The following is a 24,128-nucleotide window of genomic DNA, read 5'->3' as shown; positions in this document are numbered from 1 at the left end:
CACATGGCTTAATGCTGTAGTTGCTCTTCTGCTTCATGCTGTCATACCTCACAGTACATTACGGGTGTACTGAGCTGTTGTTTACCAGCTTATGGTCTGTTGTACCTGTTAGATTGAGCAAACCTTGCTGTTTTCTGAGCTCTCTCTTTGGGCTGATTTTTTTTTTTTTTTTTTTTTTTTTCCCCCAACCAGAACTGAATTTTTGTGTGCTTTTTCTATCATACATCCTTGATAAACTCTAATTTACTATGGTGTGTCTTTGGTCTACAGACACATATGTGATAAATGATAAATGGTAAATGACACTGATACTAAGTGATTGTTCTGTGTGTGTATTTTGACAGCTTTTTAAACTTATATGGAATAAACAATTAATACATTAGACCATTGAAAATATGCATCACATTGAGAGTTACCAAATGAAGCCTGCCTAGTGATAAGGTTACCTCTGATGCTCTGTGTTGTTTAGGGAATATTTGATATTGATGATCTGCTCTGTTGGTGTAAACTGATGCACAGTGTCCTGTTTCAAGAACATGTCATGTCTTGTGCGTCATACTTTATGTGACTGTGGTTAAGCTGTGTGTCACTTTTTGCTAATGTTCCAAAGTGTATCCAACATAGTGACACCTATCAAATGTCTGGTCTGTCAAGCCTAATGAAGTTTGTGCCAGCCTTGACTGCTCATGACAAGGAAAGGGGAACCCTGGTCAGACACTCCCACAGGGACTACTGGAACGGCAGATGAAGTTTCAGGAAGGAACTGATGGTCATGTTGTTATGTAGTGACATTAATGAAGTGCATGGCCCCTATTTTGCTCAGCTTTTGTTGTGGCCCTTCAAGGACACCATTTTTAAAACAGTTCCTGTCCCTTCTACTAGTGTTCCACAGTAATCATGAGGTGTTTACCCTCCTTGGTAAGAGCAACTCCAAGTATTATCCAATGTCATGGCACCATATTCAAATAATTTCCCATGGCCTGCTTGTTTTAGATGTTATCCAGATATTAGAACAATGCAGTAGTATTTACAAAGGGTGTTTCCTATTTTAATATTTAATTTAGGGCAAGACTAATTTATCCAAACTTGAATGATAGGCTACCACCGCTGTTACAGTCAACAGAAAATAATCTGCATAGGTTTTAATAATTTGTGCTTTTTACAGGGAAAATGCCCATAATTTAATATGATATGAACATTTCCTGCTTTTCTTAGTAAACATCTTTGTTTATTTTATGTTTGACAAAGGTAGGCATTTGTCAAAAGTCATGTTTGGCTCTTATAGCTTGTGAAGGGCATTTTAACAATTCTCTGTGCAAATTATTAATCAACAGACTACTGGGCAGAGTAATCTATAATGAATTTTGCTTGTAATTAAAGCCCTTGCAGTTATATTGTTGTGATTCCAGAACAAATTGATCAATGAAATGGAAAAATAAATATTTAACATTTTGTGAGCATAGTTTCCAGTTGATTTTAATTACAGTTGAACATGTTATGAATGATTTTAATTACAGTTGAACATGTTATGATTTTACTTGTTGTACTTTAACCCTGACAATTACATTTTTTTCAGTGAATAATTTTCTGCAGTAAACCAGAACCATAGCATAGAAATTTAAAGTGTTCCTACAGTCTGCCATCCTGTTCCCAGAAGCACAATGGTATAATAAAGTCCATAGTAGCTCAGCACCAGTCTAGCTCTTACTATTTGGACATTACTCTGATAATCTCATCTCACAAGAACTTCACACTGTGTTCAGTTGTACTTTTCATCATGATCATACAAAATAGCCTGGTGTTTTTTTTTTGTTTGTTTTTTTCTTTCAAATCTTTCTTGTTTGTGGTTTGCAGCTTTGAAGTTGATAGGTTAGTCTCTCTGGATGAACTTGTGAGCTCAGACAGTTGTTTTTGATGAGTGTAGTTGATCTGGGGAGACTTAGCTGTGTAATCATCTCTGTGTATGATAGTCAATCCTGGCTTCACAATAACATCTGATGCTCAGTGGTTTTGTAAAACTATTGAGCTAACGTTATGTTGTAAACACTGACAGATTAGGTCTTGCTTACAACTTATATTAAAAACTATGGATTCAAGAGTTGCTTGATAAAATGCTTTCTTTTTTGTTTAACCTCAGAATGATCTGGTGTTTGGAGAATCCAAAAGACAGAGCTCTAAATCCCAGTCCATTTTCAGGCTTTCATTGACTCCCTCCACTCCTACTGCTGGGAGGATGTCCCACTACGGAAAGTCCTTGGTTCTGGGAGGAAACTTTAAAGCGAAGCCCAGGGCCAGAGAGCCATGACATGGAAGTGCCCACTAGAGGAGCAGCCTGCAGATGTGCTTCTGTTTCAGAGAGCTTCCTTCACAGGAACTATGTCCTGTCTGTACCCTTTTAACGGCCCCTCCCTTGTTGTCCTTAACAAACACACCGATTTCTTGTTTTTTTTTTTTGGGGGGTTTTTTTTTTATGTAATCTTGCCTCTCATCCAACTCTATTAGTTTGATGTTTTTTTCATGTTCTGTTAATGCTGCAGTCATCTGCAAAGTGAATCTGGCCAAAATAGTAGTGGCATGTATTTCTTTTGGTGGATTGACCAATTGGTCCGTAACACAAAATGATTTGTAATCGCTTTCTTTCTTTCAGTTCCACTTTTAAAGTCCAGGCATGTAAGGGGCCTTCTTCTTATTGGCAGATAGGTTTAAGAGTAGTCTGCCATGGTGTGCTTTGGCTCACTGCTGCTCTGTGTAATCACATTACAGATTCTGCCAAAGAGCCACATCACAATCTTTCATTAAAATCGCATTAGCGCAAAATGTGAAGTCATGAGGGAGGAACGCTTTTTCATTCTCTCTAGAAAAAACAAGAGCTGCTATAAAATTGAAAGTGTATTATTGTTTGATGGCATGACAATGCTTTTTGTGCTCCTTTTTTGGTGCAAAAAAAGAGCACCAAATGTAGACAATCACTTGAGGAACTTTTCACTGCATTACAACTCTTAACATTTTGGTTATGTGCCAAAGTAAAGAGATGGGAAAAGATAAACCTTATTGATCCTTGAAGGGAAATGAAAGTATAAGTACTAAATAGTAAAATGAGTCGGCAACAGCCCAGTTCATGTTGACTAGTCATCTGATAGTGTAATATATCTGTGGTCAGACACTGGCATTACTGACAGGGGACTCATTTGGAGGATCAGGAAGCTGTATGAATGAAGTAATGCGTGTTTAGTGGACAGCTAGTAGAGAAGGGTGGGCAGGCAGTGTCAAGGGCAAAGGTGGGAGCTGAATGTGGAGCACAGATTCAGGCTGGAAAAGATGGGACAGGAAGAACTGTGGAAAGGCACAGCATGTAAATGCTGGCTGCTGTTGGAGGGCTTGCACCAGGCAAGTTCTGACCTCAGTGGCACATTTGATGAAACTGTAGAAATCATAACAAACAGCAATCCAACAGACGCCAATGAATACACTGTGGACATCTTCAGCAGCTGAACTTTGACATATACATACCTTTTTTTGTTTGTTTTGGGGCAAGCGTTCACAGCAGCAGCCAGAACATGCAACGTTAAGTTTCCTGCTTTTGGGGTATACAATAAAAGAAAAGTATATGTTTAGGTAATTATTGATGCTTTTCTCAGATATGCTGATTTTTGTAACATGAAAATGACAATTTTATACCTAAATGCACTGCTAGTGATATTTTGGAGCGTGGCTGTAATCAAGTAAAATTTATGACAATAGAGATCGATACTCTGCAACATTAGATATACAATTTAAGGCCAATGTTACAGCAGCCTGATGTTGCAAAAATAGAAAAATGCACTTTCACCTCTGATGCATATTGAAGGCATACTTGATCCTTCCTGGGAAAATACAGTCCTTCTCTGGCAACATGTTTCCAAAGTTGTTGCAAGCCATAGCCCATTTAAATGACCTTCACTGTCATTTGGTGTAATTAATAATAAATGATGCATTGAGTGTTTTGTAACTGGTTACTAAATGTTATGTTTTGATTTAAGGCAAGAATCGTGTTTGCTTCAGTGTTAGATTTGTTGGTACCAGCCTATTAAACGTAATGTGCCAGCAGTTCTTCAGCAGTTATAGTTTAGTCACTGGTAACTTGTGATTGGCATTTCTCCCAATTGTTGACCTTAAATTCTAAGTAACTATAAGATTTTTAAAATGAATGTTCTAAAATCTGTGCTTTCTTTTTATGACAGTACTTCTTGTTTTGATCTGTGGTACTCTACAATAACCAGAGCTCTGTCATTGAATACCCTCCCCGCTGTGTTGTCCTAAGTTTCCTTACTATGTCTTCTGAACAGTGTTTATGTCATAAATAGGCAGGATTTTCCTGTTGTAGAAAGAAAACTGGGTTATTATATTACATACATGTAATGTGGGGTCTGTGTGACTCGGAATCCACTAGACTGGGATCTCTGGCTTTCAGCAGAGAAACTAGCCAAGTTTGACAGTTCCCAGGTTTGCTCTGAAATGCCTTTCTTTAAAAGGGAAAAAGAAGGAGAAGCCTTTGCCTTGGACTCTTGTGTGCCCTAATGCGTATGGTATTTCTATCTTGTGATAGTTCTTCGCTTTAGGACAGCAGCTATCATATCAATCTGTTGTGCAGACCTCTCATTTGACACTTTTGTTTATTACGCCAACTAATTGGATCCAGTTGTTCTCTGCTGTTGAAAAATCAATTGACGGCGTACAGAAGCGCACGTTTTTCATGTTTTATCCTTCTCTGACTGTTGCCTGACATTAGTTAATGGTGGAGCTTCATGTAACTTGATAACATTCATTTTTCATGATTTATGTAATGAAGTTCACGTAGCTTAGTCCAGTAAATTATCATATTAACTGTCCGCCCTGCAGTGAGTTAAACATGCAAGCAGCTTGTGTAATCAGATTGTGGATGGGTGTGATTTGTGCACCATGCTCACATATGGTTCTAATTAAGAGAGTACAGATGTGTTCATTGACATCCCTTGTTCTTGTAGTATGTGCTAAATAGTCCCTAGTTCCTCGGCCTTGTTTCTGTCTTTATTTGAGGATAAAGGATATGATTATTATAAGAATAGAATACAATAGTAAGAAGTACAAAACCTAAACTTACTTTTAGATTATCTCTCCATAATAACAAGGATGCAGCACATTTTTAACCAAACAAACTATGATTTGTTGAGTTTTTAAATAATACATTTACAAATATATGTAGTGATCTTGTTGGATGATGTAACAGTAGATAGCCCTAAGAGTGCTTGAATCACATGAATTTTTGCTGTCACTATGCCATCACACTGCTCATTATCTTTTATTATACAGTCACATTTGACAGAGCCTTGACCTTACATCAGACACTGTACAGTGTGTTGAGGCTTTGTTTTGGTATGTTATCGTTCAGTGTAATGTTGTCAAAACATGTTTCCCTATACAGAGGCAGCAACTGAACTTTCCACTCTACATTCATGTGTATTCTGGGATAATGTGAGTCCTGCAATTCTCTCTATAGGTGTTATTAACCTGTTTACTCATTGGGCTAATGTTGGGTAAGGAAGTATGTGAGTTGTGGTACATCCCATTTAAGCTGATCTGAGCAACATTAGTCATCATAAAAGTTCATATGATACTACTAACAAGAGCAACAGTTATGACTTGTACTTTTTGTTTATGACACTGCTGAAAATTCATTCATGCCTGTTATGCAGGTGGAAAAAAAGAAAAAAGTTAAATACATAAATAAATAAATAAATAAATAAATAAATGAAATTGCTGCTAACAAAGCCAAATAAAGGCATAGCCAAAAACACTAGACCTGAGTTGTAGAGACACAATGTGAAAATTTAAAAAAAAAATAAATAAAAAAATACGCAACCTCTAAAATTGCTGTTCTGTAAAAGGGAAGTCCACAGGCAGACTGTTTCAAAGCATGCCAGCTCTGACTGCACAAACTTGGTCACTCTTAGTTTTAGGCCTAAATCTAAGGATCATCACAAGGGAAGAAGACTCTTGATGAAGAATGGGGTTCAAATTCATGTTTTATTGAAGCTGGGTCCACTTTTACGTCTGCTAATCCAATTTGCACCATGTCAAATCTCTTATGGAAGCTGTTTGTTTTTTAGTTAAAAACACACATTGTTTTTATTTTACTCAGTACAGTAACAAGAATCTAGCTTTTTCATGACAAGAGAATTGGTCATTTTAATAGTGCTTTAAGGACCAGTTGCCAGAGAAGCATAACACTGAGTTATAAACTATGATTTACTCTCAAATCTAAACCTAAGCCATGATCATTCTGTTGCGTTGAAGGGAGGTAGGGCTTTCACCACATGTTTTATAACTGCTCTAGGACACTCATTAACCCTGTCCTAACCCATTCTACATATTGCTGTGTTTGCTTCCCACTGTGTTGCAGGACAGCCAGGGGAGACAAACATAAAAGAACACAGCAAAAATGTTGTTTCTGCATTTAGTGAATATCAGTTCAATAAAGAGAGAGCTGCCAGGACTGTAAATCCTTGTATTTGCGAAGGTACAGCCTGCAGAAGTTTGTCATTTGTGACTGAAAAAAAGAATTGATTCATAGCTTATTGACCTTGTTGCAGATTTTTTTCTAATTGACTAATCATTTAAAACTGTTTGTCTTGTGGAATATGTAGCTGCAATTTATCTTGTCAGTGATAGCAGACTTATGAAATCTGCCCTGAATTTAAATCTAGTGGAGGTATAAGGTACCAATGAAAATAACTTCATTCTCCCTTGATCTTGTCTTCCTCTTGTTTACTGGACTTATAAAATTATATAGCTTAACCTATATAGGATTGTTTCTGCATCTGCAGTCATTTCACAGGAGCAAATTAAGGACTACTGGCTAGACCTGGTTGACCAGAGTCCCCTTTTATGGACTTGAACACTCTGGTCTGTATTTTAACTCTGTGTGGTTTAGATTCTCTTTGGATTTACAGTCATTTCAGAGAAAATTACTAAGAGTCACCATTTAATTGTTATGAATGTGCTCTCAAAATAATGAGTATATAGGCTTAAAGTTGCCATATCTATTATTTTGAAAATAAACCCATAATCAATCACACCATCATAACAATTCATCAGGTTGTTTACTTTAATTATAAGTCACCTCTGTGATTTAAACATTTTTAGTGTATTACTAGTCCTTAAGTAATTTCAGATACCAATTAAGCATATATTATAAGATTTTTATTCTAAACTTCTCTGATAAATGTATGCAGTAACTCATAATACTTCTCACTCCCATCCCATCTGACTGCACTAAAATACACTTTTAAGAGGTGCCAGGGCCAGAGGATTTGACACTCCAGTGCTATTGTTTGTCTCTTAATGTTGCTCATGCAGTGGTCTGTTTTAGTTTACTGTGTCTCTGTGCTGTAGGTGTCAGCTCTCTCTTGCTTTGGTTAATGATCTAAAGCCATGTATCGTCTTGCAGAAATTCACAAGCCAAGAAATGAGCTATTAGCTGTAAAGCAGTCATTAGAATTTATTTGTTGTATTCCTACAGTCATATATGATATCCCAATTTGTTTTTTTCTTTCTCCTACTGAGATAGCTTGTGTTTTCTGTTTTGACTTTTTTCTTTTGGCTTTTAATTTTTGAATTTTAAAAACAATTACCTCACCCACAAGAAAAGTTTCCTCCAAGTGTTATATAAAGATTTTATCAAAGAACAAGTAATCCCAAATACTGTAATGCACAAACTGTCCTATTGTCTGGTGTGAATCCCTTAGCTTCCTGTAGTTCAATAGCTTAGACAAACTAGCCAAAGGAGTCAACCAGAGGTCTTTTGTTTGAGCCAGCTTTATTTGTGTTCTTTAGGATTGTGGAGATTTAAGACTGAGCTCAAGTGCAATGAGCAGTGCATTTCCAACAATTAAAAAAAAAAAAATTGTTGAGGCAGAAGCTTTGCCCTTTGGACCAGGGTCAGGCATACATTGTCCAACACCTGTCACATGTTTGGGCTTTGGGCACTGTTGTAGGTTTAATCCATTGCACATGTTTTTTCAGTGTTTTATTATAATCTATTAAACACAAATGTGCTGCATTTGCAGAGGTATAGGTATAGGTGATATTTTTTTTAAGACTATGCCCAATACTTAAGAGAATATTGGATGGTTTCTGCTGTGTTTACCAAAGTGTGACTCAGCGATAGTAAAACCTGTTTTGATGTTTACCCTCCTGCTGCCCTGTGGACAAGAAAATGTATTTACATTTGTATATTGACATGGCTAGAGTTAGCCTTTTAACATGCATGTTATGTATCAGACCCCAATTTGCTAATGTTTAGCATGTAGTATTTCACATATTAGTATATTGCTTATGTTAGCACATAACCATGTTTACACTTAGCATGCTTCTCCCAAGGCTCACAGCTGGGCTCTAATGGATCTTGCAGTTGGATCTTGGTTAGTTTCTTCCAAAACTGCCAGCCACAAGGCACACATCCAACAGTAAACTTTGCTGACTTCCTTAGCTGCAAAAAATAGTTGGTCTAATATTATTGTAGCCCAGTGCCAGCCACAACTTGCCTGTATCACAACTGCAACAATGTGGGGAAAAAAATGGTGCCTAAATTTCACTTTGTGTAATGCCTGTTGTATTCTTTATTATTAATAAGACACTGTTAATCAGATTGTTAATAAAAATACCTATTAGTTGTAGCTATCTGTTGTGTGTATTTGTTGCTCTTACAGATGCTGCAGTTAGCGCTCTATTCAGTGGTGCAACTCAGTTGATGGTTCCCTATAGAGTCACAGCTATCTGCAAAAGCTAAAGACACTGCTCCTCAGTATACTGCTCATAACTGCAGTCCGAAAATACCCTTGCTGCATTCTGTCATGCTTCCCTAGGGGACTGTTATGGGTCAGAGATCGTATTCGGGGAATCTCTTCCCTGTTTGGAAATAGATTTGGTTTGCTGTGTTTACTGATGTGCAGGGGTGTAGCAGAGGGTGGACTTAAACAGAGTTTATCCACCTCTTAGAAGTTGTTTTAGTCCAGATCCAGGAGCATTCATGCAGGATGATGCAGGGTTTAAGTAGATGAACGCACCCATAGCTGCATATCTTACATTTACATAGTCTCATGTATAAAAGCAGATACAAGATTTAAGTAATTATTGTTTTCTTGTGACAGACTGTTTTATTGATTGCCAGCTAAATCTCACATATTGTTAAATAGTTTTACTGGTGCTCATTATATTGCTTAGTGTTTTTTTTTTTTCTTATTAATGAGAGATTTAAGTTTCAAATTTTCCTGATATTATGTTTGCAATACTGCATTTTTTAGCATTGTTACAAGTTTATGCAGATATATTTACAGACTGTAAATTAAATATTGCACTGGCAGCACTACAGAATTCTTGGTAGACACCAAATGAGCATGGTCTTTATTTCAGTAAATGACCAAATGGGTCAGCTACATTGCTAATGCTAGTTTGATTTAAGGAAGGGTTGACTGAAATAAGAATGGCATTGCATATTACTGTTTCTGTTGGGGCATTTCATCTGAAAAACCAATATGGGTTAATGTGTGATACCTGGTAGAGTGGGGTTTTTGCAGCAGGATGTAGCACATTAGACAGGATGTTTGCAAAGTAGCTTAATGTGTATGATGCCTCAGAACTATTTTTAAGATGGCTTGTAATGTGTAACATTTTTACAGATCATCTTTTAGGACAGTATGTAATCGCAGTGATATTTATGTGTACAGTCTAAATGTTGAGCTTTAGTAAAAAGTGTTTACTTGGCAGATCCTACAAACATATAATCATAAGTAAAACTCTGTGTCCTATTAAAGTCACTGCTTTAATTGTTTTGTGCATTTCAAATGTTCTTTTAGAGCTTGGGATGGCACAGCGAAAGTTTGCCCAGTGCTTGGGAGAATTTCAATTTGAGTACATCGGAGATGCAAAAACAGATGATGAGAGATGTATTGGTAAGTGTGGGTTTGCCTTTTCACATGATGGAAACTAACCACTAGTTTTGTTGCCACTGTGCAGACATTCACTGTATGAAAATGTTTGTTTGTGGTTCTTTCTCTACCAGCAAATTAAGAACAGTCGCGGGAACAACTCGTATCTTTTACAGTTGAATGCATTTGTTTTTCTTTTTCTTTAGATGAATCTTTGCAAGAGTTTGCTGCATTCCTTAGAAACCTAGAAGACCAAAGAGAACTGATGGTGAGGACAACCAGTCAGAACCTGCTTGAAAGCCAAGCAAAATACCTGTCTGTGTGACATTTGTGAGCATGTGTCTATGTGGTGTGTTGCACTTGAATTGTCTTAACTGCATGTACGCTTGTGCTGTCTGTGTTTTCAACCAGCCTACACCTACTGCTGCCCATATTTGGTACTTGCATCTATAAATGTCCAACTCTGTCATGCATCAGGGATCCAGACAGGCAGTCATAATATAATTTTTGCAAAGTACAGTACACTCACAGCATCAAGAGGGAAGAGCAAACCAGTTCCTTAGTGGGTGTTTTAGTAATAATAAGGTACTAAGGGTCACTGTCATAGCACCTGCCTGGGAGTGGCTGCAGAGAGGATAGGAGCACATCCACATTATTACACCAACATTATTACACCCAAGCTTTAAATACCAAGACAGATCACATAAGCTACTGTACTACCGACAACAAGGTCCACATCAGTACAGCTGATTACAACATAGTGCCATAAAAACCATCTGTAGGCATGTTGGTAAAGTTATAAAGCACAAAAATCACAAGTTCTTAAAAATACATTCTTTGAAAAATGCAAGATTTTAAATATGACCATACAGCAGATAATGAAACACTGCCATGAAGTGTCAAAGTGTCACAGTATGTACTTCACTGCAGTATGTGCACCGCACCATTTGTCCTGTGATTAACTTATGATCTCTCTACATGTTATGCATTAGAAATACTGCCTATTTGAAGACTTATATTTAAACAGTAGGCAAGATGACCAGGGACAACTTGGGGGGAAAAATGGTTCAAAAGAAAAATATCTAAAACATTCCTCTTCTTGGAGAAGAACTGCACAGAGTTAGGCTTTCTATAAACAGCCATCCTCTCATAATGTTTGTGTGTAGTATTTGAGGTTAGGGAGTGGGCCCATCATCAGCAGATGACTGTTTTAATGCTCAGACCATGATGGTAAATGCACTGCTCACCACAGCAGTGATCAGCATAACGGGATGACATCACAGGGCAAAGTAAGGAAAAGAGGGATTGGCATACAGGCACAAACATGCCCTGCAATCAGTATAGCAGAAACACTGCAGGAATGAACACAGATACATTCACTTTATTAATACATTGTTGTAAGAGAGATACATGGTTAATAAAATAGTTATGTAATTTGGTCTACAAACACCAGTAGGCCATCAATCAAAAGGCAGAACACCCAGAGGCCAAGGGACTGTATAAAGCTGTCACTTTTCACTGAAACAACAAACAATTACAGCTGGAAAATGTGGTTGTGTAATATAAAATATGATATATATGGCTTGTTGATGAGTTAAGCAAAAAGGTAACACATTGTGGTGACATCTTATTTTTTGTCTAGATGAGAAACATCACAGAAACCTTAATGAAACCCCTTGAGAAGTTCAGGAAAGAGCAGCTTGGTACAGTAAGGGTAATGTATGATGCTTTTTTTTCCTTTTCTTTCCAATTTAGTAGCTTATAATTAATCTTATTGGTGTGTCCTCTTGATTGTTAAATGATACCTGGCTGAAAATGGAATATACATTGTACTATATATACATATGATTTTGGTTCCCCTCTCTCCAGGACTAATCAGGTGTTTTGTTCTCCTTATGGTTCTTTTACCACTAAAACCTTCTCTAGGCGGAAAGAAAAAAGTATGAGAAAGAAACAGAGAAGTACTACAGCTCTCTGGAAAAGCTTCTGAACATGTCAGCAAAGAAGAAAGAGCCACAGCTACAAGAGGTATGTATTTGTTAGAATGAATAAGCTCTGTCAGGTGCAGTGTGTTACATGTTGAATAACTATTCATTATGAAAAGACTGGAAACTGAGATTCTCTTTAGTTTAAGAACGCTTGTTTGGGGTTTTGTCTGTGGTGCCACAGGGAAAAGCCTCAGTGCAAAGCCTGTTGGAGCGTGTGAGTTTCCACTGACGTACCTAGCAGCAACAGTTTTCCTGTCTTGTTTGGAAAGGAAGTGTGTGTGTGTGCTCACATGTACTGTACTATCAAGGTCAATTCTGGTTGTTCTAGTTTGTTAAACAACCTATGCTGCAGTACAATGAGATGAAGATTTTGAATTGTGGAGAACTGAGCAACTTCTCCAAATGGCAAATTCCTTTCATGTATCCATGTTAGGCCTGCCAATACCTTGTATACACCAAGCAGATAGGACATTTGAAACTGTTAACATTATGACTGCAATCTGTTCAGTCTTTGACTCTTTGACAAAAGGGTCTGTGGTATACAGATGGCTATCAGACCTGAATAAATAGACCCAGTAATTTGTTTGCAGCCAACATTCATAATTTGCATCAGCACTGCATCACTTGTTTAGTCATCTCAGTGAACATTAGCATACACTATAAAAAGCAGTGTCTAAGGTTTGATCTCACTTTTTTAAGAGACAACTAAATATATAGGTATACTGACCAGGAGTTGATGTTTAATGGACTAGATTGGACTTAGTATTGCAGAATTGTGGATTCACTACATTCACTCAATTTCTCACTGGTACATTATAAGGTGTCAGCTGTGTTGTACTAGTATTTTCAAGCATTGCTAGTTTGTAGGTCTGGTAGTGGTATCTGTCAGCACAGTGTCTGTACAGTCAGAAGGAATCAAATCCACTGCCACACTGTTTTGTTTTTTTTTTGCGTGTTTGTGAATTTGCCCCCTGGGTGCTCTCATTTTCTCCCACGAACCAAAGACATGCTAGACATGTTAGAATAATTGGCAACTGTAATTATATCCATGAGAGTGAGTTTGAGTGTTCCAAATGTCTATACATGTTAGCCCTGTAAATTAAAAAAAAAAACAACAAAAAAAAAACATCCATGTTCATTGTGTACCTGCCTCTAACCCAGCTTCAGTTGGGATAGGTTGCAGCTCGTCTGCAGCCATCTAGGCTGTAGAAATTTATTTGTCATCAGTATTTTATTTAGCACCTGCAAAATCCTTCTATAAGAATTTAAAGATGATGATGTATTGTTTTTTTTTTCTTTGCTTTAATGTGTCTGTCACTATAACCATTACAGTGAGTGTTTTCTCTGCCTCCTCAGGCAGACGGTCAGGTGGAAACCATGAGGCAGCACTTTCAGACGGAATCACTGGACTATGTGTGCAAACTGCAGGAGATTCAAGAGAGAAAGAAGTTTGAATGTGTGGAGCCGGTGAGTGATTCAGTAAAGTGATGTTTTGGCTGGTCATTCACATGAATGAACGCAAGGGGCAGCATAGGATATGTCACACAGGGTTAAGTTTTTGCCTTACTTGGAAATGACTAAACAGTCTCATTGTATTCTGTCATTACGCGGCCATAGTGTTTTGTTACGAGTCGCTGTTTCATGTGCTGACTTAACATTAACCTCTCTCGCCTATATTTTTCTCTATTGTAATTTCCTTTCTTCTAGATGCTGGCCTTCTTTCAGACAGTCTTCACCTTTTATCACCAGGGGTTTGAGCTGGCCAAGGACTTTGATCATTATAAAAGAGCACTGCAGATCAATATTCAGAATGTAAGGAAAGTTAATGTTTTATTGTTATATTTATAATTTGAAAGAATATTCTAACAATGAAAACAAATTCTTACCATTTATGTCTAGGTTTTAACCTAAAAATAGTAATAGTAAGGGTTGTGATAGGTTCCAGATTGAAATTTAAAGAAAGAACTTTGGAGCACTAAATGGCAGAAAGGCTCCAAATCAAACTCAGTGTAACAAAACCTTGATATTCTATTTGCTTATCAAATTCTTATGTTTAGCCTGTTAGCAAATGTTAGCAAAATCCTGTCTCAACCTGTCAAATTCAAGGCCACTGTTTACTTCATTTGATTCTCTTGATTTGGCTGCAAGCTGACTGAGATGCTGTAGAGAGGGGAGCTCGAAGGTTTTTACTAGTAGTGACCTTTCATTAAGAGGGTTATCCCACCCAACCATATTAAGAAGTGACTTCCTTGAGTGTTACTTCTTTCTCTTTCTTCCAGACAAGGAATCGATTTGAGGGCACGCGGTCAGAGGTGTTCGAACTGATGAAGAGGTTCAGTGAGGCACCACAAGAATACAGACAGACCAGCCCCATCAGTTATGAAGGCTACCTCTATGTACAGGAAAAACGTAAGACATATATAGGTTTTCATATTACACCAATGTATAATATAAAATACAGCTAGTGAACATAGTCAGACAATATATTTAAACATGTTGAGTCACAAGAACCATTGGCTGATGTGTAACATGCCTTGCGAAAAAGAGGTTTCAGAAGGATTATGATCAAAATTTGCTGATATGCATAAAGCTGTAAATTATAACAAAGTCATCTCAAGATGTTTTTTTAATCTTCAAACCTCATATAAACAAACTGTCTGGAAATAGAAACAATTGTTATGTGCCTGCTGTTGCTAGAAGTAGGGACCCAGCTAAAATCACTCCAAAAGCATGATGGAGAATTCTTAATGAAATAAAAAGAGAAGCGTAAGAGTTAAAGGCCTAAAGAAATCAGTGGAGCTAATTAACATCTGTTCTTAAGTCTACCAAATGCAAATCATGGTGCATGGAACAGTGTTTTTGATCAGACACCATACACAGTACAATACAATACAATGTACTTCATTGTCCCCGTAGGGAAATTCGTCTTGAACTCCAGTTGTGCAGGCATGAATATGTCTCCACAATTACAATAACATCATCTAGAACAGCATAGCCATGTCGGTCATAACAACAGATAACAAAGCTACTGCTCTCCAAAACCAATATTGGCGTGTGTCTGAAGAGCTGTTCACGCCAAAGAGTACAGTATGTGTGATCTCAAGAAGTTCTGTAAAGAATAATGGTTCAAAATTCCACCTAAATATTGTGTAGGTCTGATCTGCTGAAGATCAGATCATATTTTATGTATTTTATTCACTTCTCTTGCCACTGTGACATTTTTTTTTTTTTTTTTTTGTTCTTCTTCACATTTATATAGCTTCTATATATTTATTATATGTTCAGAACGCTATATAATTAGGTTAGTCTGGAAAATTCCTGAAAAAAAAGAAATTATTGACATGCTGTGTCACATCTGTGCTTTGCTTTTCTAGGGCCGCCTCCCTTTGGTTCAAGCTGGGTCAAACGCTACTGCACATTTGTCAAAGAACAGAAGATCCTACACATGGTGACCTTCGACCACAGATCTGGTGGGAAAATTGTGAGTGCTGAGAACACAGTGCGGAGGGTTGATTATGCCACACAGTTGGCATGATCACATCAGCTATGCAATCTTTAATTTTCAGATATATGTGCTACATCAGTGATGCAGTGTTCTCAATAATATATTTATTTTTCAGGGTGAGACAGAGTCTGTCACGCTCAAATCCTGTGTCCGCAAAACTACTGACATGTTGGACAGGAGGTTCTGCTTAGACCTTGACATAACAGATCGGTACAATATTATCTCATTTTGTTTGTCAAACACAGTGTGATGAAATTATGCTTTTAGTTTCAATTACATTACATACATAATTATTTTACATTATGACAACACTTAGAACATTTTCTTGCTGGAAGACCATGCCAAATATTTCACTGGACTTGTCTATAGCGAGCACAGATCACATTTATTAAATTATTTTTGAAATTTTCTGTTTTGTTATAGATCTTAGCTTCACTTGCCCTTTGTTGTTCTGTGTTTTGCATTGCAAAGGGCAGAACAGCAGGATTTGTCTTGGAGTGCTGCCCTCATATGCTTAGCTGGGAGGATTTGTCACACCCTGCTGTGCCCTCCTGTAATAGATATCTCATTTTGTCACACAAGTTAACTCTGTCCTGCCTATTTTCTGTATTATTAATATAAGAGCAATACCCCAGATTTAGTATGGAAATTTGAGCCCACATGTGTGTTCTGACTGTGATGAGTAAGTTGATATCCATCTGGTCCCACATTATTAATGGTCTCATAAACCAACTAGGGTGACTAGGGCTCATATCTGTAGTTGGTGAAAATATAGGGGGCATGTGGCAGAGGGTTTTTTTTTGTTTCTAAGAATGCTAAGCACATGTTTTATATTGTCACACACATCCCCAAATGAATTACTGTACTGCACATTTAAAACTTTGACTTAAACTGATGTGATATATCTTATTCCCAGGCCAGGGACAGTGCTAACAGTGCAGGCCCTGTCAGAGGATGACCACAAGTTTTGGATGCATGCCATGGGTGGGAAGGAACCTGTGAGTCAGAAGCCTTTTCTATATAATCATCTAGCACTTATACTTGGCTCAGGCTTCCTTATTGTATTCCCCTAAACTGCTATCTTATAGAAAAGTACTCAAGTTTAATATACCTGCACATACCTGCATTTTACTGTATATCACAGTAGTTAAGTATACATGACAAATGTTATAAAGCCAGTGAAAATGTTTGTCATTCTTTAACAGATTCGACACTCTCTTGGGAGAACGTCTTTGAAAGAAAGAGGAAGTAAATACCTAGATGCAGAAGACCTTGAAGACTGGAGAATATTTAAGTTTCATGAGCACAGCACTTCACTACATTTAAAGCTTTTTTTTTTTTTTTCTTTCACTTGCAGTTGATGCCCAGCTGGATGATGTGGGCTTGAATTTTGTGAGGAATTCCATCAGTGCAATTGAGGCGAGAGGTGAGCTTTGGATATAAATATGCAAAAGCTCTTTTGAGAAAATTACAGGTTAATAAATTTTGATGAAATTTAACCTGGTAATTTGTGGATAGTAAAGGATTACACTGGTGCAGTATTTTTATATGTACACAAGGGGGCAGACTTGCTTCAATATTGAAGCAGAAGGCTGGCCAGCAGGTAATGCAGGCAGCATGCACTGAAGATAAGATTAATGCTTTATATTACATATCACTAAGGCTCTTATTAATTTAATTTGGTCTTCCCATGTTTATATTTTCTCTAAGTCAGTCTGGGTCTATTTCCTCTCAATATGCTATATTTCTTCATGGTAATAATTATCTTTCAGTACTCAGTTTAAATAGCAGTTACATATATTAATTCAACTGTTTTTCACATGCAGGGTTGTTGTGTATAGTGTACAGTGTGATATACTATCCTTATTCTTTCCGTTGTTATAGTTTATTGGTTGTTTGCCTTTGCTTTTATTGTCTACTTTGTGTGTTTCCAAATTCTATGAGAAAGTTGTTCTACAAATAATTTTTTTTTATTACTGTTATTATCAGGTATTAATGATCAAGGCCTGTACAGAGTTGGTGGAGTAAGCTCCAAAGTCCAGAAACTCCTCTCATTAATGATTGGTGAGTTAAAATCTGTTCTTTTTCCTGCTCTGAAAATGTATTTGCATTGGAATGAACTAAAGGAAGTAAAATTTTTTATTTATATGCTACTGCACCATCTCAGTGATTACTAGGTTGCCCCTAGTTAGTTTAGTATGCCAGTGTAATGTTTGGGTCTTGTGCAAAGTTAATAAAAAGATAGTGACTCAGCCTATCAACAAGTGTCTGGCTATATCTTTGCCGCACGTCTGAGTGATATCTACCAGACAACCAGGCAGGTTTCCTCCCATCCACATCGTTTTACATTTTGGCTTTTTCTTCATTAACACACCACTAAGACAACCTCTCATGTGCTTGTGTCTGGCTTAGTCAGTCAGCTGCCTTTCTTGATTTCCATTATGCCTCTCACTTATCTTGAATCTCTTTCACTCAACTCTTTTTCTATATAGCTTGTCCTCTGTCCTTTCCATTGCACCCTGTCTGCTCTCTGGTTTTCTGCCATCTCCAGCAGACACCAGCTCACTTTCAGCTCTGTGTTCAGAATGACAACAAACTCAAGCAGCCACCAGCCTGTCTCAACTTTCTCTCCAAAAACCTTCCAGTTTCTCAACCTGCACACTCATGCTGTAGACTCCATTAACACTCTGTTGTGCCACTCTAGGAAAGCTACAGATATTAATTGCACTTAAATTTTCAAATGTTAAATTACTGATTGACCATAAACATGGGATGCTTTCATGAATCTGACCAGAAATTATCATATATATTGTCCTTGAAATGACTAATATGTGTGACAGAGATAGTACTAGTTCTACACAAATACATTCACAAACATTTTGTGCATGTAACGGTTCATGGTGTGTGGGTGAAGCCAGCTTTAAACCCTGAAGAAAGGCTTTGGATCTTCCTACTCCTCCTCCTTTTCATCTCTCACCCACCAACATGGCTAGGGTCCAATCAGAGAGGACAGAGTGATAGAAAATGAGTCTCCCATCATATTACAGTACAAACAAAGAGAGCAGCACCTATTGAATGACAGGCAACAATATAACAGGAAGAAGACTGTAAAAATGAGCTCCATTCTGTCTCTGACCTGGCTGTTGTACAGTATTTGTTGTACAGTAATTGCAGAGTGAGGCAAATTTGAGGAATGCTGTGAGACATTTCCAATAGTAAGGCATAATAATGATCTGCAGTTCCAACTTTAGCCACTATGTCCCCAAGGACTTAATGTAGGAAACAAAGGTAAAATAACAAGGAATATGAACTTGGTGCTGCTTTGTGGTCAGCAGTAACCACTGCTACTCCAACTGCTATTGCCAAAATTTTGTTTTTGTGTCCCTGGCCTAACCAAGCCAGGCCCGTTTGTGCTACAGAAGAGTACAGAGCCTTGTAGACCCCATCAGTCTCTCACACACAGAGACAAACCTTTGGCTACAAGCACTCTATAAAAACATTTGCTTTCACAAGTTGATATTGGACAGGCCATTTTGTGGACAGAGTAGCTAAAGAAACACAGTCCTCTTGGCTGAAGTGAGTGCAGAGATGAAATCAAAAAGGTGAGTTTCCCAGTAACAGACCACCTACCACTCACAAACCTGACGTCTGTGTGGTGATACAGTATATGTGACTCACTCAAAATACTTCACCGGCACATTGCACCTCACATTCTCTGTAATTCATCAGAGGTTACTTAAGGTGTGACTAAAGCCCCCTGATTTTTTTAGTGTAACACAGCCCTGGAATCCCTGTGGAGCCACTGAAGTGGTAAGGGATTAATTAAACTTGTAATGAGTATAGAACTAGCAGCCCTACTGAAACTGTAACTTCTTTCCATTTCCACTGGGTCCAGACTTGACCCCCAAGGCTTGGACTGTAGCAGTGCTTTTATCCTCATATGGCTAATTACAAGTTACATATTTATATTACATGTTTGGATTCTCTAGGCTGCCCACAAATCAAACAGTCTTGACTAGAAAATGAAGTAAAATGGAGATTAGTTGGTTCTTCCTGTTAATTCCTAATTCAATAAGTTTTGTAGTGATAATATGTCACATAATTGTAATTCATTTAGATGAAAAGAGCAATGAAGTTGATCTATCTGCCAGTGAGGACTGGGATGTTAAGACAATAACAAGTGCCCTGAAACTTTATCTAAGGTAAGGATCACCGTGATGAAACATACACTCACAAAAAACTATTTAGTTGAACTTACATGATTTGACTCTTATGATACCTGAACATATTTTGAGTTTGTACATTGTGTATTGTGCTGTCCCTGTTCTGACACATTCAAACAGAGACAATGACATGTCTTAACTAGTCCAGAGATACCTGTGCTTGATGCCTTATTCATCATTTTTTAATCTTATATCGTCGTATAAGTCTTGCCTTGTGTCAAAACAAATCCATTTCTGACCCAAGGCAACCCCAGTGGACAATTTCTTTTTATATACAGTGGCTTCAGAAAGTATTCAGTGTGTAGATTAATGGCTACATTTTTGTCCATTTGAAATTAAATTGACAACACAATCAAGTGCAAGAAGGAAAATTTGAATGTGTTCTGAATCCACTATATTTCTTTTTTGATGAGTATGATAGAGCTCTTCTGTAGACTTGAATATGAAACATTTCATCCATTGTTGGCGCTTGTCTTTTATAAAATGGCTAGAGTTAATTATGCAAAGTACCTTTGTATAATTAACTCTTTGCAAGGTCCCATTGCTTACTGTATGGTGTTCCTCAGTCACCAGCTTCTTCCAGGTTGACAGATAGTGTGGGTGAAGTTCAAAGATTAAAAATGTAGTTTGACTGCAAGAAGCTGAGGCAGTGTCATTCAAATGTCAGCAACAACTTAAGTTGGCACTGGTTATTTAAATGGAAGCACAGCTGTATTTACTGGAAAACAACTTGGAAATATTTGCTTTTTTTAACAAATACAGTAAGGATACTGCAACTTTGAGCAGTTATATTTTTAAGTCTATCTCATTAAGTGTTCTTATGCACTTTTTGTTTTTTGTTGAATAATGACTGTACCAAAGATGGATAAGGCATAATGATAACAAGTTATTGTGTCTTTCCATTATTTAATTTATCTGTTTGTTTGTTTTTTTGCTTTTCTTTTTTTTTTTACGGCTGTTAAAGTACTGTCAACAAATTCTAATTGTGTTTTTTCATGTTGTGTTCACTGCCAGTGCTAATGACATTATAACAGCATAGGATGTAGATTATTATCCATCAACAGGTGTTCTGATCAGGATATTAATATCAAGTTTTATTCAGCTGGGTCAAGATTGTGTTGTGATTTACTGATTACTTTCACCCTTTCCAGGAAGCACTTTGATGTAATGGGCTGTGGACCATGGGACTCAATTATACTCGGGATTCTCTATTTCAACTCCCGAAGTAAAGGAGAGCTCTATTGTATTCATTCAGGCGATACTTGTAACTTTTTTAAACACCTTTTAGGCTAACATACATATCTGTATTGTGTTCAACCAGTGTATTGAGTGTTGATAGGACTTGTCTTTTACTTTGTGTCTGGCCTGCTGGAATAAAGCAGGGTCAATCTCCTCAGTTTCCTCTGAGGCTAAGTACCTCTGGCCACTGTCCAGCTGCAGTGTGAAAGTACCTTCAAATGAACTTGGTTATCTCAACACGTGCACCATCTAATTCCATCCCTTGGCCTGGCCACATTAATCATTGCTCTGTGCAGACCCTATAAAACAGTGTGCTGGCTATTTCCGTCCCCCCTCACTAACCCCCTCCCTACCTTTCTCTGTTTCTCTCACTGTCTCTGTGAAGGAGCCTTCCTGAGCCATTGATGACCTATGGACTTTACAAGGAGTTCATCAGCCCTGCGAGTAAGTTTGAGCACTATACCACCAATTGATCTGAGTACAGGCCATAAGCAAACAACAGTGTATATATTCACTCTAAAATGGACGTCAGTTTAAATACTGGGGTCCACTAGTTTGTAGTTCTTCAGGGAGTTATTGAGACTATGCAGTGAAGTGAAAAACTGTCAAAAAGAAAAAAGACATTTTCAGTAACTTTGTACTAACTTTCTAAACTTTTTTTTTTTTTTATCTTTTGAGAGAAAAAAAAGGTAATAGTGGTCAGCTTCTCCTGAGTTTAAAGCACTCATAGTCTGGAAAGTGTGGGTCTGCATGTGCCATGAATACAAATTAGACCTTCCACAGTTTAGACACAGAATTTATTTAATGGTCATAATGTGTTTTATTTGAACATATAGATAGAGTGACTGTTTAGATGCAGATAGGAAACGCTAGAAGAGAGAAAGCCATGACATCCACAAAGGTGCATATAAATGTTATTTTTATATGATTTTAACTACTAGGCCACCAGGATTCACTGAAACAGTAATGTTTAATGCTGTACTTTTGATTTCTTTATGCTGTTTTAAGTATGTGTTACTCTCTGTGCCTGCTGATGTGTGAATTAGTAAATCCCACCATCTGATGACCAAAAGGCCTTTCAGCTGACTTTGGCTTTTTTGACACTGATGACTGTTTAATAACACTGTTTTTTTTTTTTTGTTTTTTTTTTAGCATTTCAAGAACCCCATGTGAACTTAAAGGCCATCTTTTTATGATTTATACCCATTTTAAGGTGCTGCTAAAATATGTGGCCAAATCAGCCATTAAACATTATGGCTGACAGGCTTGAAAAGATAAACATGCTGTCATTTGGACATCCTCAAAATGGTCCAGTGACCTTGAACTGCAAAAAAGATTTTTTTTTGTTTTTTTTTCTTTCCACCCACATAACATCATTTCTCTATGAAATGGTTTCAAAGCAAACCAAACTTAAATCTTATTACAACAAGTGCTATAATTGGATCAGGTTGACATTTTTATCAGGCGCTCGCAATGCCCTCATAACGAGGGGGAAAAAATGGATTAGCAATGAATATTTTTTGATGGATGACAGCATCCGTAAGAAGCTTTTTCCATGTGTAAATCCTTGTCGTTCCCATAGTAATGATGTTTTGTGTGTGCGTGTGTGCGTGTGTGTGTGTGTGTGTGTGCGTGTGGGGGCGGTCAGATGCCCATGTGTGAGGAAATGTTGAAGAGATGATCTTTTTTATACGGCATTCGACAGTAACGTAAAGCTATCTCCTCCACCAGCATAGTCGTCCTGTCTGCCAAATTCTAAGAGGCTTCAGACCATATATCACCATCACACCTCTTCTTCACTTATTGAAACTGGAATGTATCATCCTCCAATGCTTATTCCCTTATACTTTAGAATGATAGCTGCTGATCGGAGGTTTTTAGGCCCCGTAAGTTTTGCTCCTTTTTACATTTTCCAGAATTCACATTGGGGCTTTTGAAGTGATGGAGGGTTCACTGAATGATTTATTTGGCGCTTCTGTATCCTTAACAGTGAATGTGCACTGCTCAGTTGTACACATTGGTGTATCATCATCTCTTTAAATTTATAGTTTGCTTGAATAGGATTTAAAGTTAGCTCTTTAGCACATGAGAAGCAAAGACAGAACCTTGTAGCTAATGTGAATGCATGGCTGCTTCTGCTTTGGAACAGAGGGCGATAGTCCAGAGTCTCGTATCCAAGCCGTCCACTGTCTGGTCCACAAGCTACCAGAGAGGAATCGGCAAGTCCTCGGGCTGCTTATGAAGCATCTGGCCAAGTGAGTGTTCATAGTTCCTTGGTCATAGTTCACCTCCTCCACCCCCTCTCTCTCTCGCATTTCTATCTTTCTGCTCTTCCTGTCTGTCTCCTCATTCTCACTCCACATGCTTTTTCTCTCTCTCCCTCACTCCCACTCTCTTCACTCCCCCTTCCCTGCTGTCACTCCATCTCTTCTCTGTCTACTCAGTGAGTGCTCTGTAAGAAAAATTGATGCCGCTAGCATCTTAACATTATATTGCCCTTTCCTAGGTCATTTTGGTGTATACTGTATTTAAAATTTTGTAAGGAGGATTGTGTAGCCTACCGTACCTGTTCTGCAGACTGTTCTGCAGCCCAACATTGAAGTCAAATGAAATGGAGCACTCAAATTAAGGCCTCTCTTGAGACTACTCTATACACTCTTTGATGGACCACTATTGTGCATCTCTCCATTTGTGAGATTAGATAGGAAGAAAGATTTAAGAAATAATGCCAGCAAACATTACAAGGTTTTTACCTCAGCAAGCTTTTTATAAACTAAATATGAGCAAATTGAAGATAAGTAAATAATCCCTCTTCCCTGAGGCAGTGAAAGTCTGGTGGATCTTATTTCATAGAAACCCACTGCAGAATCAGGCTCTGGTAAAAAGGCAGTGCTATTGAAATTGAATTTGGATTATCCAGCGTGAAATTCTCCAGACTGGAGAGACTAGAATATTTTTCTGAAGTTGGCGTGTGTGCATGTCCTGCAGGGGAAGGAAGCAAAGCCAGAATTTCACACTAGTATCTGAAATGGTTTCTGAGATGTTATAAATGTGAGTTGTCACCAATGTTTTTGTCTTCAAAGCCATCCTTTGAAGCTATTTAAACTGACTCTCTGTAGATGCACTGCATATCATCATATTTTGAGTGTGAAATCGCTTCACCTGTCTGTATAACTTTTTCTTCAAATAAAGGGTTTTCTACACTTTTTTGACTTGCTATGATAAAGTT

At 37.6% G+C, this 24,128-nt stretch overlaps 1 protein-coding gene across 3 annotated transcripts in view; it reads left to right on the top strand.

Annotated features, from left to right (window-relative positions):
• The window catches only part of arhgap10 (Rho GTPase activating protein 10), a 42,510-nt gene that overhangs the window by 1,903 nt on the left and 16,479 nt on the right, over positions 1-24,128 (top strand). For 2 of the 3 annotated variants that reach the window (XM_026302644.2, XM_026302645.2), the window contains exons 2-17: positions 9,873-9,968; positions 10,151-10,212; positions 11,587-11,658; positions 11,871-11,972; positions 13,289-13,399; positions 13,640-13,744; positions 14,212-14,341; positions 15,307-15,413; positions 15,553-15,647; positions 16,354-16,435; positions 16,643-16,685; positions 16,795-16,863; positions 17,427-17,501; positions 19,555-19,639; positions 21,285-21,343; positions 23,049-23,154. In XM_026302644.2, coding sequence (XP_026158429.1) covers positions 9,873-9,968; positions 10,151-10,212; positions 11,587-11,658; positions 11,871-11,972; positions 13,289-13,399; positions 13,640-13,744; positions 14,212-14,341; positions 15,307-15,413; positions 15,553-15,647; positions 16,354-16,435; positions 16,643-16,685; positions 16,795-16,863; positions 17,427-17,501; positions 19,555-19,639; positions 21,285-21,343; positions 23,049-23,154 — 1,399 coding nt within the window. Of the gene's footprint in view, positions 1-9,872; positions 9,969-10,150; positions 10,213-11,586; positions 11,664-11,870; positions 11,973-13,288; positions 13,400-13,639; positions 13,745-14,211; positions 14,342-15,306; positions 15,414-15,552; positions 15,648-16,353; positions 16,436-16,642; positions 16,686-16,794; positions 16,864-17,426; positions 17,502-19,554; positions 19,640-21,284; positions 21,344-23,048; positions 23,155-24,128 lie in introns of those variants that run through there. The other variant, XM_026302647.1, reaches the window with a different exon arrangement.

Source organism: Mastacembelus armatus, chromosome 1, assembly GCF_900324485.2.
Source record: "Mastacembelus armatus chromosome 1, fMasArm1.2, whole genome shotgun sequence".
NCBI classification, from domain to species: domain Eukaryota; kingdom Metazoa; phylum Chordata; class Actinopteri; order Synbranchiformes; family Mastacembelidae; genus Mastacembelus; species Mastacembelus armatus.
This window is presented reverse-complemented; position numbering and strand designations above follow the sequence as displayed.